Source organism: Symsagittifera roscoffensis, chromosome 10 (assembly GCF_963678635.1).
Source record: "Symsagittifera roscoffensis chromosome 10, txSymRosc1.1, whole genome shotgun sequence".
In the NCBI taxonomy this organism is placed as follows: Eukaryota; Metazoa; Xenacoelomorpha; order Acoela; family Convolutidae; genus Symsagittifera; species Symsagittifera roscoffensis.
The window spans coordinates 7,411,120-7,433,044 of NC_087071.1; the positions used below are offsets into that span (position 1 = coordinate 7,411,120).

General features: G+C 33.1%; 2 protein-coding genes and 1 long non-coding RNA gene across 3 annotated transcripts in view; 1 reads left to right on the top strand and 2 right to left on the bottom strand.

Annotated features, from left to right (window-relative positions):
- Window positions 1-21,925, top strand: part of LOC134855374 (cleavage and polyadenylation specificity factor subunit 2-like) — a 372,284-nt gene that overhangs the window by 24,174 nt on the left and 326,185 nt on the right. The window lies entirely within an intron of this gene.
- LOC134854958 (glutamine synthetase-like) lies at window positions 3,413-11,545 on the bottom strand. The gene is made up of 9 exons (XM_063871338.1): window positions 11,402-11,545; window positions 8,311-8,518; window positions 7,924-8,112; window positions 7,290-7,443; window positions 6,426-6,444; window positions 6,034-6,188; window positions 5,441-5,523; window positions 4,895-5,011; window positions 3,413-3,742 (listed from the first exon to the last, which is right to left on the bottom strand). The coding sequence occupies exons 1-9, from the start codon at window positions 11,543-11,545 to the stop codon at window positions 3,606-3,608; spliced, it is 1,206 nt and encodes a 401-aa protein (XP_063727408.1). The 3' UTR covers window positions 3,413-3,605.
- On the bottom strand, window positions 12,081-20,276 carry LOC134855185 (uncharacterized). The gene is made up of 3 exons (XR_010164458.1): window positions 19,748-20,276; window positions 14,400-14,570; window positions 12,081-12,221 (listed from the first exon to the last, which is right to left on the bottom strand). It is a non-coding gene; the product is annotated as an uncharacterized LOC134855185 (long non-coding RNA).

Sequence of the window (21,925 nt, forward strand, 5' to 3'; positions counted from 1 at the left end):
TGATGCTAAAATTTGTTTCTCAGATCATGAAGATTCTGTACATTAAAAAAACTGAATCGATCCTCTGTAAATATAATGTGCAATTGTAAATATTTTCAACATCAAAATTTAATGTTCATTCGTAGTTTTGATCGATCAGAACTTCAGTCTTTCCCTAAGCGCAGATAATTTGTTACTAGGCAAGTAAAGTAAATATGTGCCAAGGCTATTTTGTGAGTGGAATCCAAAACAATGAAGGGAAATTCTCTGTTCGGCGATTCAGGATTGCTACTTTTTCTATGTTTGCTTGAGCTGGAGTAAAGTGTTCTATTTTGAATCTGAAAATTGATTTCACAAAATTGAATCGGATTTTTTTCGGTTTCCATTTGTACAAAAGCAGGGATTTTATCATAACACTTTCGTGTTTTTCCAGCGTTTCGTACTTTTGTTTCTATGAAAGTCTTTTGACTTTCATAGAAACAAAAGTACGAAACGCTGTGTGATGTGACTTAAATAAATGAGTTTTCTCGAATTAGCTATAATACTTTGCAATTTGATTTTGCGGGGAAAACTTATTTTATGGCAACTTTTTGTACGATCTTCTGTGCAAACTTTTTTCGCTTCCGGAAAATTTTACAAACGAATTTGGTATTGCGTGAATATGGTCGAAATGGCCAAAATTCGCGCGCGACTTAAACTTTTGAAAGTGCATCTGAGATTTTAGAATTGTCTGATGATTAAAAAACAGCTAATGCTGAAAACTTCCAAAAAAAACTTCTGAGCTGAAAACCTCTGTTTACGATTTGTATTTCAATCTTCCGAAAATCCTGAATATCTTGTAAAGGTTCAACACATTGGCGATATTGGTCTTCATTTTCTCATTTTGTTAACAATGGTTACTTTGATTTTGCATGTAAATTGAATCAATCGGTGAGTTTTTTGGTTTTGCTCAAAATTTTTGCTTCTCAATTTAAGCTCTCCGTTTCAACGACATTTGATAATTTTTTGAATTTGAATAGGTTCATTAAAGAATGAAGATCACTGATTCAAAATTTGCGAGATCTCATATACTAAGACAGCAACACTGCTTGGAAGTTTTGTTGTTCTAACTTACGTAGAATAACCATCACATGAAAATTTTTAATTGAAACGATAGTACTATTGAGAACTCGATTCACGATTCAAAGGTTTCCTTCATTTTATCTATTTATTTTTACTTCATTTGTTAAAGGAAAAAAAATCGAAATTCTAAACCATTAGAGTCAAATGAATAGTAACGAGCATTTAATTGCTATACAAATAACCCAAAATGATCTGCCACAAATTTTTTTAGCTGAAATTGAAAAAACAAACTTTTTTCAATTTTTCTATATAATGACTGCTTAGCTCATCTAGTGAAGCCCATTTACACTTAAATAAGTAACGGAAAATAAAAATATGATTCGTGCATTTTAAAGGCTGGTATCGGTTCTAGAAAAAATTAATCATCCCAAATTTTGCTATTTTAAATAAAAATAATTTCAGAAAAAAACCAACGCGAAGAAGCGGACTCTTTACTTTTCATCATAACCTGAGAATTTTTTACAAGTTCAATGTTATTTCACATTGACCCATTTTTACAAAAATGATACGTGGACTTATCCAGCCATGGCATACGTATTTGGTCGTCTTATTTAAATTACTGAACCACTCGTTAAACATAAAACTGATGCTCATGCAAAGTGTTCGGGCTATTTCGGAATTGTTTCAAGCTGATTAGGAACCAAAAAGTTGCCCTTTTTTAAATTTGGAAACCTTGATTGATTTAGTTTTTTTTTGCATAATATTAAACTTAGCACATTATTAATAAAAGAATATGAATTAAAAAGACATTGTTTATTGTTGGTTTATGACCATTTGACTCAAAGTTTGCTCATAATGCGTCCAAACACTTAAAACTTATTTAGTTTTTTTTTTGGTTTGTTTGTTTATCTCTCTAAAGCTTAACAAGTTTTGGGTCTATCATTTTCGAACATGATAACATACGTAAAATACATTTCTTGGCTTCGATTTTTTAAAATTTCAATTGAGCATCCATCATAGACAAAAAGATCATATGCTATTTTAGGCTTTGCATATTCTTGAGAAAAACGCCGTGGAATTTTTTGATTGAAATAGTGTCTGCTATCATGACCAATGCCGGAAAACATCCTCATTTTGCTTTTGATATGATCATTGTGCTCTTTACCTTAGCATTTAGCAAATGAATTGCAACCGGTTACAAGGTTTTTTCCCGTAAGCAACTTAGTTCACAAACCTCATCTCGTGGTGTGGTACCATGGTTCATAATGAGTTCAAATTTGTAAGCGTCTCTGATACACTTAGCTTGGAGGTAATAAAAACGCCTGGGACGTTAAAGGTCCTGGTTTAAAATCTGATTAGGACACGTTTTTTATAAGGAACATATTCTTGCACCGATCCGCGGGACAGGGAAGGAAGGAGAGCAGGAGCTAGAAGTTGCCAGGTGTTGCCAACCCCAGTGACTGGGACTACCGCAGCACCGTAAATACCAAAACAAGTTATGATGATGATGATTTGTTCACTAAAAATTGTCGGCCTTTACTTGCCTGTTAATGTTTTTTCGACTGAATTGCCTCGTCTTAGAATAGTTTTTGATCGCTAATTTACCTTTTTTTTACTAATAATTTACCCTTTAAACTCTTTCCTAATTAAATTGAGTTTTATTTGGCTTAAGATTTGTTCATTAAATTCTTCGTTTCGTTTTTTGCACCGGATTACTTTTTTGTTCGATTAATGGGTTTTATTTAAATACATCTTTTTTGAATTGCTGTTTTGTTTTTTATTCTTGGCGTATAACTTATGTTGAAAATTTTTGATTCCATATTTCTCAAAAATTAAATTTTGTGACTTTGTTTGTTAGAACATAAGTAGAGGCTTATGAAACATCAAAGGGATTGATGCTGGCAAGGTCGATACTCTGAAGACTTCGAACTTACTTTGAAAGCACCTTTTTTGGGATCTATGTCTAGGAAAGCGATAGAGGAAATTTTACGATAGTCTGAATATCTGTAAAGACTTGAGTTATTTGTTTTTACTAGACGGTTTTAAGAACAGAATTTTTAAATATGTTTTCTTTCAATTTTGTGTGAAAAAGCAGTGAGCTAATTTGTATTAAAGTAAATGTGTCATAAATGATTTATCTGTTTTGGAATATTTAGTCTATTTTTATACGTTTCAAAAGTAATTTGAAACGTTTCTTGTTCTTTATGGAAATTTTTTTGACCTTTTGGCTTTTTAGCAGTTTTTATCAAGTTCATTTTTTTGTCAACTTCGTCATGTATTTTTGTCTGACAAATATTGCAAAGACCCGTGATGTCTCTGTGTGATAATATAAAACACGATGTTTGAATTCAAAAATTCTAATTTTGATAGAGTTAGGAAAATTGCACGAAGTTGGAACAGACGATCACAATCACATTAACTGCTACTTACATCTTTTTACGTTTGAAGCATGCAATGATTAAGTTTCACAATTAAAATAACAAATTGTTGGTTACAGTTTAGTGGTAATTTTTTTCGTTAACGAAAATTATCCGAGATTTTCAGGTTTTTTTGCATCAAATTGTTTAAATGAGTTTCCAGTATTTTTGTCGTTCCTGTTCGAAAGTGTTCACTTTGCAGTCCGTCTGTCGTTTGCCCTCACAAAACCAGCGCGTGAACTCTTCCCCGAACATCGAATTAAGTTCAGTGTCTCGCTCGAACTCTAAAAATGAAGATAAGTTATACCTGTCCTAACAACTGCGAACCGTTCAGAGTTTCATATACATTTTGGCTTCTTCCTTCTTAGATTTTGATACCATATATTTGATCATTAAGTTTGTGTACTAACCAATCATTCATCATAACTAACTCATAATTTTTATTGTAAATTTGACTAATTCATAGTCACACCACTTTAGTAGTATTCAAACTGAAGCTGATCTCCTAACAATATCGTTTTCCAATATTTCTAAAATAGTCAACAGAAGTTGGAAAAATGTAAAAAAGGAAGAAAACCGAAAAAATTAATAGAGCGCAATTTGCCTTCTTTTTTGCAATTGATCTTGAGTTGAACTCAAAAATTTGCTTATATTGATAAGTGTATTCAGGCGCTGATCCAGGAACTTCTCGAGGGGGGGGGGTTAGGGGGAGGGGGAAGGGAGGGGGCATATATATTCAAAAGAATTTGAAAATTTGTCGACCTTTTTTTAGGTAGACAAAATTGAGCTCTCCCAAATCACTATAAAGACCCCATTTTGAAGAAATTTTCTGCGCCGGCAAAATTTTGAAAAAAAAACAGGCCAAAAATGGCATTTTTGGCGTTTTTTGGAAAATTTCGACCAAAAAATGCGTTTTTTTTTCGGCGCGCGATCCCCCCAATCAAAATAACTATAGATTGGTGCCAAAGGTCAGTCAGTCATAAATGGATATCTCAAAATAGTTGGGTCGGCAGGGGGTCGAATCCCTCAGGGGAGGGGGCGCCCCCTAAATCCGCTACTGAGTGTATTCATATATGGTTCAATTTGATTGAATTAACTTTTGTAATTATTAGAGTATTTGCCTGACGTGACAAACAGATGTGGTTCACTAACTTAATTTTTTTTATGCATTAGCAATCTAGAATATATTTGATTTTTTTTTTAAAAACGCCTTGGCCCAATTTAAAAGATAGCTCTTTTTTCCTTCTCTACGCGTAAAAATTCGCGAGTGAAGCTTGCGGACTCTTTTTGTGTTTTGATGTAACCAATTATTTTTTTTGTAACCATTTATTTTCACAGTTTGTTTTAAAAAATCAGTAATGATTGAGATAAAGTATTGGTATTAAATCAATTAGAAGATATTTAGACATTTCTCTATTTCTCATATAGCTTCTAACCTTCGACCGCTTCTAAGAGTGTCTTTGGAAGTAGTATCGAGTTGGCCTCGTTCGACACTCCCATCGGAGGGGGCTCCACCTTGTTTCTCAGACCATCCAGACCCGCAGCCACAATTCCTGGAAAATATTATTTTTTTTATTAAATTGTCTTTCTAAAGGCTGATTACCCTTGTGTTCTGGAATCGCACATACGCTTAAGATCTTTTATAGACGTTTTAAAACAGGCAACTTTTTTGAAATATTGGGTCATTGTTTAGTGTTTATTAATCGCGGAAAGTAATACTTTTCATGTAAGTTTTCAAATTCTGATTTTAATGTGTGCATAACGCGTGTCATTTGAAAATACAGGATCAGTTTACACTTTTTTAAAACTAAGATTTTTGTGAAATATTGTTTCATGCTTTGTGTTATGAGTTTTTGTGATTTTTTTGAAGTGAAAACAAAAATAACCTAGCTTCTTGAAATTTTGAATAGTTCAACTTGAAATATATAATGACAAGAAATTGAATTATGAATTTAATTCTGTTCAAGAATCATGAATCCTACCAGCCATGACCAGGTATGGATTGGCAGCTCCACTTGGAGTCCTGCATTCGAAGTAGGTTCCACTTTTACTTTCATTCTTGCATCTAAAGAACAAAAGGTTGCAAAATAAATACGCGAAACAGTAAAATTTTTGCTATTATTACACCTGCAGAAAAACTTGGAATGTACAGCTAATCTTTTAGTTTTGTTTCAAAAATATCATATTTTTACATAAGTTTTTTCTTTATAATGAGCTAAATCAAACAGGAAAAAAAATGTTTTCGAAGCTCCTACTAAAGCAAAAATGTTGGCATTTTCAGACATATTTTCCACTGATAAATGTTATCTTGCATGAAATACTCATATACCCAAAATGGTGCTAGGTAATTAAGACGACAGAACATAAAGACTAATGACATTAAGAGGAAAATGTAACATTAAAACATTTAGAATTTACTGTTTGAATTTATACGATTTATATTTCAGAAATATAATCGGAAAAATGCAAGTAGCGTCGTCTTAAAGACCCGTCAAAAACGATTGTAGTCTTAACATCTGTCGTCTTTTTTTGCCGGACATAAGTCGTCTTATTGACACCGCCCTAAAGAGCAGACCTTATGAATGCGTCTCGTCTGTCCAGAGCCCATCCAGACTTCCTGGGAGCCCAGCTGCCGGGTACTATCCTCCTGTAGCAGTTGGCAGTGGGACACACCAGGGCACACAGGGCCCTCGCATGTCTCATGATTCCACCTGCCCACCAGTGGGCCACCTAGAAGAAAAAGAAATAATTTAATGAAATATTTTTTCTAGTAGTTGTAGTTTTTCCATCTAGTTGTAACTAAAAATTGAAGAAAGAGAGCTCATTTAACAGTTTTTTTAACAGATATTTGTACTGGTATTTGGTCTAAATGTACTCCTGGAAGGCAATGAAAGTTAACGTGTGAATCTAGATTAGTTGAATAGTAAAAAAAAGAGTTTTTTTAATGAAATATTTACTGTCATGTACCATAAAAATGCTCTGGTACCTAATAGTAATTACCCTGAGAGGCCAGAATAGTTCATAATGGTCAAAAAGAAGTTTACCGAACAAAATGTTTTTTTTTTAAACTTAAAATTTGTCCCGTTACTTGGCCTAAATCTACTCTAGAAAGTTATTAAAGTTATTGTGTGAATCCAGATTAGTTGAATAATAATAAAAAAGTTTACTGAACAAATGTTTTTTTTCTGGAAAAACTAGGAGTGATGCCTTGCTGTGCAGATAGGTCGCACAAAAATGTGCATGGTGCGCATTTTGGTTTTCAAACAAACAACAAAAATCAAAACAGAAGTTAGAACTTTTTGGGAAGGGAAACTACAAGTTAATTTATAGCGCCAAGCTCAGCTTTATAACTAAGCGTATAAGCTTCCAACATAACGCCTCTGAATTTTCAAACAAATGGTTTCACTGTTTTAGAGGCGCTTAAAATCACCGCAGAATCCAATAACAAAAGGGCGAGCTCGAAGACAAACGCACATTGGCCGTCGGAGTGATTTCCACAAAAGGTTGCGGCATTCCGCAGCTTTATCCTACAAAATGTTATGTTTTCTCTGTCCGCATTTTGCCCCTAAAATCAGTTTCGTTTTCTAAAGTATTTTTCTGATCTGAGAATGTTTGAATCAAAATTTCTGAAATTTTAAGCCAAGTTTTTTCATGCAGCTAGTCAAAATACAAAATTAATATTTTGAAAAAAATCCAGAATTCATTCAAAATTCAAAACCTAGTTAAATCTAAATGTATTTGCTTAAAATTGCTTCTCTTTTAAAATTCAAATTTATTATTTTTACCCCATTTATTATTTTATATTACAAATAACTAAGCTAACTACTTAACTTTGAGAATCCGTGTTCGTTTTGTGGATCATAGAAGACGTTGTTGTGATGTTCGTCCCAGAGAGAGTGGTTGAAGTGGCCACTGTTAGTGACCAGTGACTCACTCTCCCCATCCGCGAAGGGCTTCGACATGAACGAGGCATGCTTGTCCACGTCTGAAATTAAAGATTATATAAGTTTTTTCATCGTTTTTTGTTTATAAATACAATGAAGAACCTTATTGTTCTTATTGTCACCATTTTCGGCCCCGAAACAGAATTCGTTCATGACTTGGTTTTTGAACTTTTTTCAAGAATAAGACTGCGCAAAGTTCTTTGTCCACGTTTGAAATTTTGAAATTTTGGTTCTCTTGAATGGATTTTCTCCATGTATAAACAAAACTTATCGCTTTTCATTTAGTAATATTTTGAATTTATAATTAATGTCGAACGGCCTTGAGCTACTTTAACGGTCAAAGAGCGGAGTTTTTTTAGGTTTGTCGGATTATAGCACAGCTTTTATGCGCTTCAGTAGCTTTAGAGTTGAATTCTGAGGTCAAAACGAGCAGCTGCGAAGTTTTTTCTTAGAAAGACTAGAAACTAACGAAAAATCTATAAAAATGCCTTCGAAAAATCTTTAAAAAATGTGAAATGTACCCCACGCAGTCTCCTTCACACAACTCTTCAGCATAAAAGCCTCATCACCCGCCCTCACTCCAAATGCAGGGGGGAGAGTGATCTCATTCTGAGCATCCCCCAACTCCACCTGGTAAGTCCTGCCAATTATCCCGGCTGATAGCAGTCTCCTGTGCACTTCGATGTGGAACTCCTCCACCTTCTTGTGCTCTGGAAAAATGATGCCAGATTTTTTTTGGAGAGAAAAAAGACATTTACAATAGAATGATTTGTAGATGTTGAAATGAAAAAGTTCCATTTTTAGTCATACGCGTAGATGTTTAACAAAAAAGCGTGTGTTTCATCTGCACACCCTTTAATATGAAAACTGTATGGTAAAGTAATTGAAATTATGCTAATAGTACACACCAAATGTGGAGCAAATATCAGTCCCCCTGAACACCGGCTGCAGTTTCTTCCTTTCAGCCCCTTCATTCTCCCCCTTCCCCTTCTGACTGCTGACGTGTTTTCCCTCCATGAGTACGAACTCATACTCCAAAGCAGAGTAGAGGTCAAATCCGAACTCATCTTTGAGACATTTGAGTTGCTTCTCACACTGGTGGCGGGAATCGATTCCCTAATAAACAATTAAAAAAACATACAAGCAAGTGTAGCTGGTTATTGTGTTAGTAGCACATTATGCAGAAGAGTAAAAATTTTCGAACAAAGGCATTAGACGGTTGGAAAAATAATGAAACTATATTTTGAACTTTTCCGAGTTTTGAAATTTGAGCACAGATTATTGTAGTTAATATTTTTTCCACTCAATTTAAATATCTCAAAAGCTAATCAGAATAGGAAAGGTAAAATTTTTTTCCAGTTTTCATAAAAATCAATTAAAACTTTGGGTTTAAGTCTATAAAAAACTATAGGAATGCATTAAATTTTAGTGAGTTAGCTAAAATCGACAACCATTTGCCTAAAACTGATCAAAAATTGGAAATGAAAAAATTAATTCAAAATTTGTTATGATTTGTTCAAAAAAATCTTTATTTTTTAACAACTTAATTGTGCGTACGGTTTGCAAATAGAATCTTCAAAAACTAGTTTTCCAGAGTGAAACTAAGGGTTTTTTACTAATTAAATTTTTTTTCAGCTTAAAAGGCTCCTCAATAGGCAACACTAGATAAATTAAGACAATTCAATGAAGTTTGCTAAAATGCGGGATAAAAATCCCTTTTCGGTTACAATTATTTTCGATTTCGTCAAATGGTGATACATTAAATAGCAAAGCAAATCAGTTGTTTGCTCTGGACATGGACAAAATTGTGAGAAAATTTAAGTCTATGAACATTTCTTTGCAGCAAAAAAACTGCGAAGACGATCCAATGTAATTGAGCGCTGATGCTATCATGGATTTAGTTCTATTTTTTTCTGTTATGATGGGTTGATTTAAGAAACTTGATTTGTGTTGGTTTTCAAAGCTTGATAATTCCTAACTTTGGAAATGTATAATTATATAGAAAAAGTTTTTGATAGATGTATAGTTGGCATCATTTGTCGTTAGTTCGCCCTCCACAATGTTGTTATTATTCACAACTTGATATTAACTGGCATAGGTTTTTATTTTTGATATTTTTTTCTTTATTCATTCAGAATTTTTACGGAGAAAAAATTTCTTCTTCTTTTTCTTCTTGTTTTTCTGCTTCTCTTCAATTTACTGGCTCAATAGTAAGTGGTTTTGAATACCGTATCTTTTTTACGAATTAGAGTAAAGCTTTTGAAGAAAATCAATTTAATTTCTCAAACTTGATTTGAATTGGCTGAAACCTTTATTCTAGAGGCTGTATGAGCAAATAAAACATTGGTTGGTATAGAAAATGTTTATTTAACCTTAAATTTGTTACTTAATTTTTTTGTACTTGTTGTTTTTTCAAAAACGGGTCTTGATTCAAAACATAGGGAGTTTTGTTATAGATGTGTTTTGTATGATTTATCAAAGGGATTGGAGAAACGTCCGTTCTAAATTCAATTTAGCGTTTCCGTTACGAACTTGGTTATGTGTGATTGTATGTGTACGCTGGTTTTGCTTTTTTGAGATTTCATATTTTCTTGAAAACTACAGTTAGCTTACTGAAACGACAAAAATAATGGCATATATCAGGTTTCCTCAACTTCCTAAACAGGTATAGATATATTAAGGATACAAAAAGCGAAACACCACGAACAAACAGCTAAAACGCTGCATTGCTCAAAATTGCTCCAAAAACAGGCAACAAAATAAATTGCGGAATCCGCACCAAATACTGCGGAATCTAGACCAGTTTGCGGAATGAATCCACAAATAGATCAAAAAAATTGTTTAACATAAAATTATGCTGTTGCGGAATCCGTGTTTGTCAGCGTAATCCGCAAAGTGTACGCGGATTCCATGTATTATAAGCGGAATATGCAAGATGCAAGCGGAATTTGCACAAGTAAGTGGAACCCGCTTTCAATAGCAAAATAAGCTTGCAGTTTGAGGAATCCGCTTGAAAATGCGGTATTTAGCCTAACAACTAGCTAAGTTCACTCGGTGCAAAATCCGTGACAGAACTAATAAGCAGACACAATTTTCATTTCGCGTCTTTGTCGCGCGGAATTCACGGAAACTTTGTGGACGAAATCCAGTTACATTTTTGAACAAGTTTAGAAAATTGTCTTTGGGTTCCAGATACCTACAGACACCAAATTGTGCACCTATCCCGTGAACTGTTTTCGCGTCGTACTGATTACAGATTCATGTGTCAACAAATTCTATCATGTTCATTCTAGATCCTTTTTTGCCTGAAATTGTTTTATTTTATCGAAGCACAGTCGGCGGTTTTAATCAATTTTGAAAATAGGGGGCGCTCTCAGCTCCCATTGATTCGTTCATAAAAAAACTTGCCAATATCATGACTAATCTTGGAGGATCAAAATAACATGGAAATCTGCAAAATCTTGTAAGATGTGCTCTATTTCTTTTCACCCACCTGCAATTGTTTTTTTACAAATATGTAAATTTTGATATCGTCCGATTGTTATGAAAATTTACAGGCTGACTAATTATGCCAGGCAATCATTTTTTTAGTCGCCATATTTAATCTTGTCAACTCGCTCATTACACAATGAAATTGATGCTCGCTCAAGATGGGGGATGGGGGGGTAGAGAAAGAGCCGTAGTATTGTGCAATATACTTCTCGAAAACTTGTTTCTCATTTTTTCGGAGTAATTATGGCTCTTTCCAGTTTTTCACCCCTTCGTAAAGTTACAAAATATAACTGTTCAAAGTTTGGTCACACGGCATTTTGCATGTAAGAAATGTTGTAAAAATTTGCTCACCTGTTCATGCTGACAAGTTTTGCTGCATTTTATAACATCATATGTCATTTTAAATAGACTTCCATATATAAGGGGGACTGGAAAAGAGACGATTTTATGTTGGGCTTAAGAGAGGATTTTTTATGGTGAATAGCCTCAAAATTGACCTTGACCTACCTGGTAGTCGAGGGATTCTTTCCAGTGGAATGAGCAGATGACCTCGGCTATCTTGGACTTTCCCGAACTTCCAGACCAAGGGCATAGATGAAAAGTGTCTCGACCTAAAGAAACGATAGAAAAATTTAAAATTTTTAAAAACATGTAACTGACTTAGTGATAATTTGACGAGATTGATCCTATATTCTCCAGAAGGCAAATGTCTTTTCAAAACTATGTCTAAAATGGTCGATTTTTTCTAAATATACCTTACAGACTTTTAGAAAATTATCGCTCTACGGCATAAAAAAAGTCAGAAATTTTTTTTTCGTTTAACTTCGGTTCCCTCTTCATTTTATTGTTTAGTATACTCGTTCCACAAACTTGCTCTTGCCAAAAACGATATTCTTAAAAATGTGCCAGAATGTGTTAAAAGTGTGAGATGGTGACTTCAACAAAGATCTATACGAAGGACACTGCTAACTTCGCCCTTATTCTTGACATAACTCTTCTTGACTATTTAAGATAATTTTGATAGTTTTTATCTGAAAAATTAAGCCTTTCTCCTAGAAGATTTAAAACTCAATTTGTTTGAACACAGTTTCGAAAATTAAAAGTTCTACACCGTAAAATTGATGTTAGTAATATTTATTAGCGTGGGTTTAGAAGAACTCTACCCCTGTTTAATTTACATACCTGGAAACACATAGCAATCAGGGTAGCCAGAGTCTTCTAGTTCATCCAGGGTAGCCACTTGGGAGGATGCGTCAAACAGGGGCACCACACAACACATTCCCACCCCTCCCCCTCGCAACACACTCTCTACACACGGAACACTGACCTGGAAAAAATCACAGAAGATCTATCCAGAACTGAGTTTGATACGTAAGTAATCGATTATAGTACAAAAAACTTATTCAGTCTTTTCATAAAATTGTTAAAATTTCTCATGTTTGCATAATTATTTTACTTGAACTTGCATGTCATAATTTTTTTTTCAGCGTTTCGATCTCTTTGGGAATTAGATGAGACTCAATCAAGATGATGTATACTAGAATTAGGTTTCATCGTCAAGATTTTTTCATCAAAGTGTTGTTAATGGTTCAAATTTTAGGAACTACGAAAGACACGACAAATTGTTACATTTTTTTTCAAGAATTTAGTTCCTTGTTTGTGCCTTAATAGCTTAAATTGATGCTTAAACATTGTATACAGATACATTTCGTACACATTCAATTTTTTTTGTTTTTTTTTGCCCTTGACCTGCAGATTAAAAATTTCTTATATCATTACGAGGCCAAAATGTGCATTTTGTGAGTTGAGGTCGTTTTCGCATTAAGGAAGCTCCTTTTGTTTTTTTTGTTCTTTCAGTCTTTGTGATGGTTCTGACAAAAATTTAACAGGTTTAAAGACTTGTCTCTGGAAGCCAGGAACAAACAGACATCAATTGCACAAATTAGCGACATGATTTTTTCCTGAAAATTCTGCAATTTAACTTCACGTGTTATTCTAATTTAAAAACTAGTAAGAGATACTGATTTACCACATTTTATTAAATAAATGGAGCTATTAAGTCTTTCAAAAAATTGATCCCTTTTGACTGATTTGGAGAATTGAGACGTTCCTTCGTTAAAGTTAAAATATGCTTTATAAACTTTCATTTGGAATCAAGGCGTATGCTAAACTGCTTGCTTACAGTTTTGCAAGCCTTTCATTTTCCAACCCAGGCGAGTAATCGGCAAAAATTTCCAACAAAAAACTAAGAGGCTAAAGTTTTCCTCTATTCAACTTTCAACTTTTTCACAAACAATGTTTTAGTGGCAATCAACTCTTGAGTAATGGTCTGGCCAGTTGGAGAGGTTTCCCCGTAAATCGCCGTGTCATCAGGCAAAAAGTTTGAACTCTGAGGTTTTCAAGCAAATTGGATTATCATTGACGCTTATGAAAAATCGTAGCGGTCGTAGAACTGAACCCTGAGGGGTTCCATAATTAAAGTTTGGCTTTTGAGAGCATTCTATTCAAGATGTTCACCATGATTTTCAAAATGATCAAAGCATCAACTCATGATTTTTTAGACTGAAAGCCAAATTGTCTATTTCTTGTTAGCATGTGCTTTCTAATAGTTTTTTCATAGTTTTTGGACGCTGTGCTTATTAAATTAAACAGCCGAAATTTACTGGGACTATCAAGTCTACATTTTTAAACACGAGGAAAAGTTTCGCTGTTTCAAAGTATTCGGGGTAGTAAATGCAAAAAAATCCTGATTTACTGCTGATTATGCAGTGATAACATATATTTAACGGCAATCAAATAATAGCGGTTTTACTATTAGACTTCAAAAACCGACAGAAATTTTAAAATCTGGTTTGGACATTACCCTTCAGTTTCAATTTCAAGCAAAGAAGGAGTTCAACTGTCTTCTATTTTGCCTTCAAACCCCCAAAAAAAGATGTTAAACCAAAATTAAGTAGTTTTTGGTTATTTATGCGGTGTAAAAATGATAATTTTTCATGCGGCGATTCGCATGTGAAAGAATTTATTTTCCAATTGTTCCTTCTGATATCCCGGGTCAAAAGTTGCAACTTTACTTTCGACCATCTTAACCCAAGTCTTTTATCTTTCGACTAGCTTCGAGGAAAAACAGTTTCAATCAGGGGCGGACGCCCGCCCCCTCAGGGATTCGACCCCCTGCCGACCCAAGGGTCCCCCCTTTGTACTATTTACCATATCCAATTTTGGCGATGGACCTTAAACATTTACTAAAGGCGCCTTTGACGCCAATAGATACTTATTTTGAGGGGGCCAAAATCAATTTTTTGAAAGTCCGCTATCCCCCCCCCCCTCCCTCGAGAAAATCCTGGATCCGTCCCTGGTTTCAACCATGGAATTTTTTAGACCAAAAAGATTTTCGATTAATGAAAGAAATTAACAGCGAAAATCATTTTAAACTAGATTTTGATGTTTCTATAAGTAAAGGGGGTAGTTACAGAAAAAATTCTAAAATTTTTTATTTACTCACCAATTTGCATCTGCCGATTCCATTTGTGTCGCAGTATGTCATCCTCAGAAACTCAATGTCATGTTCTTTACATTTAGACACTATCTTCACTATCTCTTCATCACACCCGTCGTAAAAAGCGAAACGAGAAGACGACATTCCGAGTCAGTTGTTCGATCACGTGTTGGTTACCTAGAAAAAAGCAAGCAAGATTTATGAAGCGTAGCCGATAAGATTTTCACGTATTTGTACCCAAATTAAATAAAAACAAGAATAGCCGGTTTCTGTTCGAGTATCACAAAAAATTCCGGTCGCAATACAGTGCTGACTAAAATTATCCAGACAAATTAAACAAATTTTGAAACTTCAACGCGTTGTTCTCAAATTGATTCGAAAAAGACAGAAATTAAAGAGGACAAAAGTTGCTTAGAATGCTACCAGATATATTATAATACAACTTTTTTGGGATTTCGGAACCAGAACTTTCGGGGTCAACTTGTTGGTTTTTTTTTTGTTCAAGAATTATGCTGATACTACCAAATTTTAAGATTTTACCATTCTAGAACTTTGTTGAACGGTGTAAAGCACTTCCTTCGATATAGTTTTCTCATTAAATTTTGATTCAGGGAAAAAAATGATCCTTTTTGGGTTGAAAGTTTGGTTCTGACATTAATAAATTAATTGTCACCAAAAACGCTAGTAAAGCTCTAAGCAACTTTTTCCCTCTTCACTTTTTGTCTACTTTCGACTCATATCGAGAAAACCGTGTTTGAAGTTTCCAATGTTCGACCTCACTGTTCGAACTACATGGCCTCACTACACAAAGCTTTTTTATCATTCAACTCCAACACAAAATGTGTGAAGAAAACGCTTGTCATAACCTTTCCAAAGAAAACAAGGATAGCTGGATATTTTACTAAATAGACAAAATGTTCCGACCATAGTGTTAGAGAAAATACGTGTATTTTTAAATTAGTCTCGTTTTTTCTGTGGGGTAGGATTAAAGGGTATACACCAAAAACTAGAAAATAGGCATATTCGACAGTCATATTAAAACAGGCAAAATGGAAAACTTTTTTGTAAAAAAAAATGAAAAGAACAACCAAAAATTACCGTAAAAAAGCAAAACATTTTATAAGTGTTTGAATTCAAAAGGGCGTTGAAAAACTCCAAAAACTAATTTAAGTTCAATAGAACTCAAATAAACCACAATCAAGCTATTGTAAAATACCTAAATTAAGCATAAATGAGCCTGTTTGCTCATTTCGCTTGCATGAAGTTGATCAAAAATGAAAGATTTTTGAAAAGGTTTCTCTCAAACTGAAAAAAGTTCAGAATTTTAAAATTTCGTTCGAATCACGACTGAAACAGCTTTAACATGATATATCACTCGACCAATCTGATGATTAATTGTGGTATCTGACTTTGCGTGGAAAACAAAAAAGATAAAAATTTAAAACACATCCGAATACGAAATTTCAATGGTCGGAATAAATTCGTATTTCAAAAGAACCACAATGTCACTTTTATACTAAAATATACATAATTTTAGAAAAATTTGCTTGCAAACTAGCAATATTTTATCTAAAACGTAGTCTCGGTTGATTGTTTCATGCAAATGCAACAAAACTGACTAAAATCTTTGTGCAAATCCAATTATGAAAGCCTTATGGTATGATAAGATATAATTCAATCTGTCAAAAGAGTAGGCCAAAGTTTTAGTTTAGTAAAATTGTTAAGTAAGTTTTTTTAGCCATATACAAAAACTTGCGGTTTTCATTCTTGGTTCTAATTGAAATGTGATTTATTTTTTCATAAAGACAATCTACAAACGCCGGCTATCTGTTATATTTCTACCCAGCAACCAATGAGTTTTCTGATTGTAAAAATAATTTGGTTGTTGTGTTGTCGAACAAAACCCAAAATTAGTTAATCAAAAAATAGTATTTTTTGATTAATGGAAAAAATGCTAGTCACATAATTTTTATGTATGAAAAATTGCTTTCAACTCAAAAAATTTTCCGTACGTTTGGAAATATAAGAAATTGGTATGGCAAGAACGTTTCCAAATATGGCAAGTATATAATAAGTTTTGGTCAGCCTGGTCGTTTAAAAAGTAAGAAGAAGGTTTTGTAGAAAAAACTAAAGAAAAGATTTTGAGGGCCTCGAAACCCATCGGTGCTCGTACAGTATTTCTCCGTTTGTGTTATTTGACTTGAAAGTAATTAAAGCGAGCGTCGCTTTTAATTTGATTGGAAAGTTTGATCTGCTGAATTTTATGCTGAGTTTTAATTTGATGTACTGATGTGTTTTTAATTGGTTGATTTCTTCGAGTTTTTAGCAATCATTACTTAATGAATAACCTATTCAGTCTTGCGCCCAGAAAAATTTGTTGAAACTGAATCATATAATGTTATATTTTAATATATTTCATTATATTTCATAAAAGTTTGGAGCAAAAGGTTTCCCCAAAGTCTTGAAACTTATTTTTTTTGTTGAAAAAGAGAAGTTACTAAAACTATCTTCACGTCATGGCTGTTTTCTGTCTAAATTTTGTGATGCATGATTTAGGTTTGACGTATGGCAGTTGAAGTTGTTTTAAATAATGTTAAGAAATCAAACATTAATGCTTCGAAGAGGCCAGGACCAATGAATGAAACTCGAAAGGTTCTCCAGAAATGTCCGGTTTCTGAATGTTTTGGGGAGCGGCTCAAAAGGTTTAAATTTTACTCTCACCAATTTTTATCGATGTCTGGTTTGTTCGTTATGACTGAATTTCAGTCTATTTAACGATGTAATTCTAAACTTAAAAAAAGTTTTACAGAGACCTAAATTTAAAAGTTGTTTTGAATACAAAAAATCAAGTTATTTCAAAAGTAGTTTTATCAAACAAAAAACTTCCAGATTTTTTCAATAGATGAAACTTTTATGAACTCGCTCCAGTATGTATAATAAAACAAGTGGCACAGAATGTTCCGACCACAGTCTTAACATAAAAGATTTTTTTTTTCAATTTATTGGCGTTTTTTTCGCATTGTGTGATAAAAAATACCTGAACCAGTAAAAAACTTTAGCATAATTGATAGTCAAAATAAAAGCCATTCGGAATACATTTTTTAGGAAAACTGAAAAGAAAAACTAAAAGTATTTTTAAAAAATGATGTAACACTTTTAAATTTTTTTAAAACAGTTTTTGCAGAAATTTTTGGAGTGTTTATCTTTGTTTACAAAATGGCGCCACAAGACTGTAACAACTACTTTCATTTGAGAAAAAAGTTTTCACGGCTTAAAGTAAGCTTAGATGAGCTATTGTAAGCTTAAACGCTCACACCATATTAGTTCGAAGTAAGACCAAACTTTTTAAAAAACGTTCGAATTATAATTGAAAGGGCTGTAATTTGATATATTACTCGACGTATTTCAATAAACTTTTGTAGTACCTGACTTTGCGTGGAAAACAAAAAGAAAAACAAAATAAACTTCCTCCCCGAGTACAAAGTTCCTCCCCATTTTTTAAGTCAATGAACAATCAAATAAATCTGTGACTCCTTGTCTATGCAAAGAACAATTTACAATATCAGGGGTATTTGGTTTAATTTTTTCTAAAACAATTTATTTGGAAATTTCAGCAAAAATGGCTGGACACTGAACAGATGTTGAATTCTGTATTCCGCTTCTCACACGTTTTTTTTTACTTCCTTTCCACGCAAAATCAGCTATCATAAAAAATCTTCAGACGAAATGAGTAATATACTATAATAAATTTTTTCAGTTGTGACCCAAGCGATGTTGAATTTTGGAAAATCTCCTCAGTGTCGAGAATAAAGTTTCTAAATTTTTTCTCTACTGCAAGTTTCGAACGGGTAAAGAGAGAAAAACTTTGTTTAAGGGGAAAATATTCCGTGAGCCGTGAAAAAACTAGTCTTTGAATGTTCATTTGCGCGTTTTTCCACGATAGTTTTCAAAAAATTGTTAAAAAAATTATTAGTTTTTGTCGTTTTCCCCCTGCAGTATTCAAAAAAACCAGCTCGTTTTCGAAAGCAGTGTTTTGTTTTATGTTTTTTATGAAATTGTTGGAAGTTACACTACTTTTTTACCTTTTTTACTCTCGAATTTTCGGTCATTTTTTCTGTCGAATAAACTTAACCTCGAATTTGTCTTATTTTTTTTGACTGACTCAGACGTTGTTAAAAAGTGCCAAATTTCAGAAGTCACAATTAAAAAGTTTTATCATTTGAAAAATATTTTTTCTTTTCGTTTTTGAGGGACATAGTTGTTTGTTTTATAAATTGTGTCAGACAACATAATTAGTAACGTTCACAGACCATCTGTTTTTTTCAACAGTCTGCAAACTGAATTTTTCAAATTTTGAGGTCCAGCGACCTTTAAACAATGAATTAACAATAAATTGAATTCCAATTGCCAACTAGTGAAAATTATTATGTCAGACAAGAGAAGTCGCTCTGCTTGATTATTAAAAAAAGAACTCTCAATCGCTGTACATAAGTTTCAATTATTAACTATCTTCTCACAAACAAATTTTTCAGGGGTTTTAAAAGTTTTCAAGATCGCAAAAAATTCTGCTTCTAAAAACACGCGCATTTAGTTTCAACAAGAACAAAAAAGATTTTTCAGCTCTCCTCTTTTTATGAGGTGTACACTTAATTTTCTTTGAAAGCAAAAATTTGTTTCAAAGGTTTTCAGAAAAACGCACAAGATTTGTGTTGCCAATTTGGATAATAAATTTTGCTTGATATAAGTTCATTGATTATAATCTTTCAAGCGAAAATTTTTTATATGCAATTCCAAAAAGCTTGTTTTCTTAATGGGGTTCAATGGTGATTTGCCTACAGTTTTTATTTTGTTTGCGCTAGCGCTAATTCGTAATAAGCACGTTGCAAAAACCGTTCTGGTATGAGTTCCTTTAAACGCATTAAATTTTTCGCATGATATATAATGTACGCAGTTCGAGCAAACATCTGAATTTGCTAGATTTGACTTTTTTCAATTATTTTTTACAATTCAACAGTACAAAAGTTTCCGATAATTAACTGATTTTTTGAACTAAGAAGCTATTTATGCTTAAAAATTTTTATCAAAAACGAACAATTTGCTTTTGGTTTGACAACCTTGGTTTTCTTTTTTTTCTTTCTTTCGTTCTTAGGGAAACTTATTTCAGTGATTTCCGGTTTGCGTTTTTTACCAAACATCCACTAAAAACTTGCAAAACTACAGAAAACACTCAAATACTAAAAACAGCGAAAACATTTAATTTCAATTTTTCAAGAAACAAGTAAGACTAATTTATTCTATTTGCATTCCAAGATCAATGGGAAAGCTGTTTAAATAACTATAAATTCTTACCTTACCTTCTAAGTGTTGTTAAGAATGCGAGAAGAGTTTATAAATCCAACGTAGTATATTAACCACTGAGAATAACAAGAATTCTTCCTTCGGATGCGAATTATAAAAGTGAAGAAGTTTTCCAAATAATAACTATTAATAATAATTATTATTTTTTTCTTTTTCGTTAATATGATTAAATTTTTGCAGAAAAAATTTGCAGTGCTTTGGTGCAGTAACAAACGGTTAAAATTTTTTCCCTCAATTCATCAAATGGATGTAAAAAAAAAGTTTTTATCTCCTTGTTACCTGATAGTAGCAATTATTTATTATACAACTTAAGTCCCAAATGTATGCAATTTATTCAAAATGTTGAAGCAATTTCTACACTTTACTCTGTTTTGCTTATAAAAGTGGGCCCAATTTTTTTTCCAATTTTATAGCTGTCTTGGCATTAATGTTTTTACCCGGACCCAAATGGTGCTGTAGAATTCCGGGGGGATTTTGGGCTAATTTTTGTGCGCTTTCTTTCTTACTTGTTTATATGCGCGCTCTGTGGTATGAAAAAATAGTACAGGCACTAATAACATAACAGTAAATTGGAGGGCTTCAATTTTTGTACTGTAGAATCCAAAAAATTACTACCTTATATCTTTTTTCAAGTTGGATGGATTGGTAATTTTTGATAAATTCGTACCACTGAGTTTTAAAAAGTAGAGTCTAACTATCTGTGTTACAACAAAAACTTTTTTGTTTTCAATGCCGTAAAAAAATTTTGCCCAATATTTGGGTGTGTGCAAATAGATTTGTCTGTTCTTTGAATTTTCTGCCGATTGAACCTCAAAATCAATTCGATCCTCATGCATTAATTCTATTGCCAAATTGGATTTGTATTTTGGAATTAAATGTTAAAATAAAAAAAGCAAGAATAGATAAGAGTATACTTGGAACTATATGCAAAAATATAAGATAAGGCTTGTTTGTGTTTAGTGGAAATTACGGTAATGTTAAGGTTCAAAATGAAGGAAGTGTTGGAAATATGATGGCACATATAGCGGGGTTAAATCAACACCTTTGAATTTGTAATTAGCTAACGGGGGAAATTTTGTCTCTAAGGGTTGTAAATATATCTTGGATAACATAAGTGCCTGCATCACTCTAATGAAAAATTATATTTTATGCAAAAATCTTTTTTTTTGCCCGAGTTGATAGTTTTTTTTATCAAATACTGCAATGAATTCGTTTTTCATCTAAATGTTTGTCGCTCAAATATTAGATAAGGTCTATTAGTGTTTGATTAAAATTCTGGTAATGCTAGTCTTCAAAATGAGGGAAAGGTTGTAAGTATTTCCTGTTAAAAGAAAGGCATCGATTTTATTAGCATATAACCCGGATCTAATTTTTTGTTTCGACTTTCTAAGTGCTCGACCGAAAAACAATATAGCTGAGAAAAGGTACTCGGTCAAAACAAACATTAAACACACCTCGAGCACAGTCAAAACTTACCTCGAACACGGTCAAATTAATCTGGAATATTGTCGATACATACCTCGAGCACGATTTTCCAGGAACAAAGGAAAGTAAATTTGTCAAAATTTCTTACAAATATCAACCCTAATTTTTACAGTCTAGACACAAAGTCCAAGACAAAATTTGACCGTCGTATTTCATCGTTTTGACCCTGACTGGGTGTTTGGGTAGTTATTCTCGAGATATGTTTTTACCATGTTCGACTTAGTTAGGGTGATTTTGAAACCATGTTTGAGGCCTGAATCGATCATGCTCGAAGTTTTTTTTTTCTTTCACCCCACTTGACCCATTTTTGACAATTATCAACAACTAAAGTAGAATGAAAAAACCATATCAGTTTTATTAACCTTGCTAATGGTATTCAATCGGTGTGTCTGGACAATTGTGTCCAAAACATTTATGGCCTGGACAAAACTTTCCGAAATTCAAAAAGTGTCCAAGACATTTGATTCTCAGACAAAACTGTCTCAAAATTGTCCGAAATTGACCCGCTAATTGCCAACGTATATAACAACTGAATGATTTTGATGAAAAATTAGAATAAGAAGGATCAATTTGATTAGGCCGCGCAACTAGGCAATAATACCAGAATTTTCACTGATTAGCCCATTAGAGACTCAATTAAGAGAGGACTCAAATCATTTAGACATACCTGAGCATTTATCACTTGGTTG

Coding starts and splice junctions, on each gene's coding strand:
- LOC134854958 (XM_063871338.1), bottom strand. CDS start 11,545: ATGTTTTTAAAAATTTTAAATTTTTCTATCGTTTCTTTAGGTCGAGAC. Junction 8,519..11,401: donor AAGAATCCCTCGACTACCAG/GTAGGTCAAGGT, acceptor ATTGTTTATTAG/GGAATCGATTCCCGCCACCA. Junction 7,444..7,923: donor TGTGAAGGAGACTGCGTGGG/GTACATTTCACA, acceptor CTTTAATTTCAG/ACGTGGACAAGCATGCCTCG.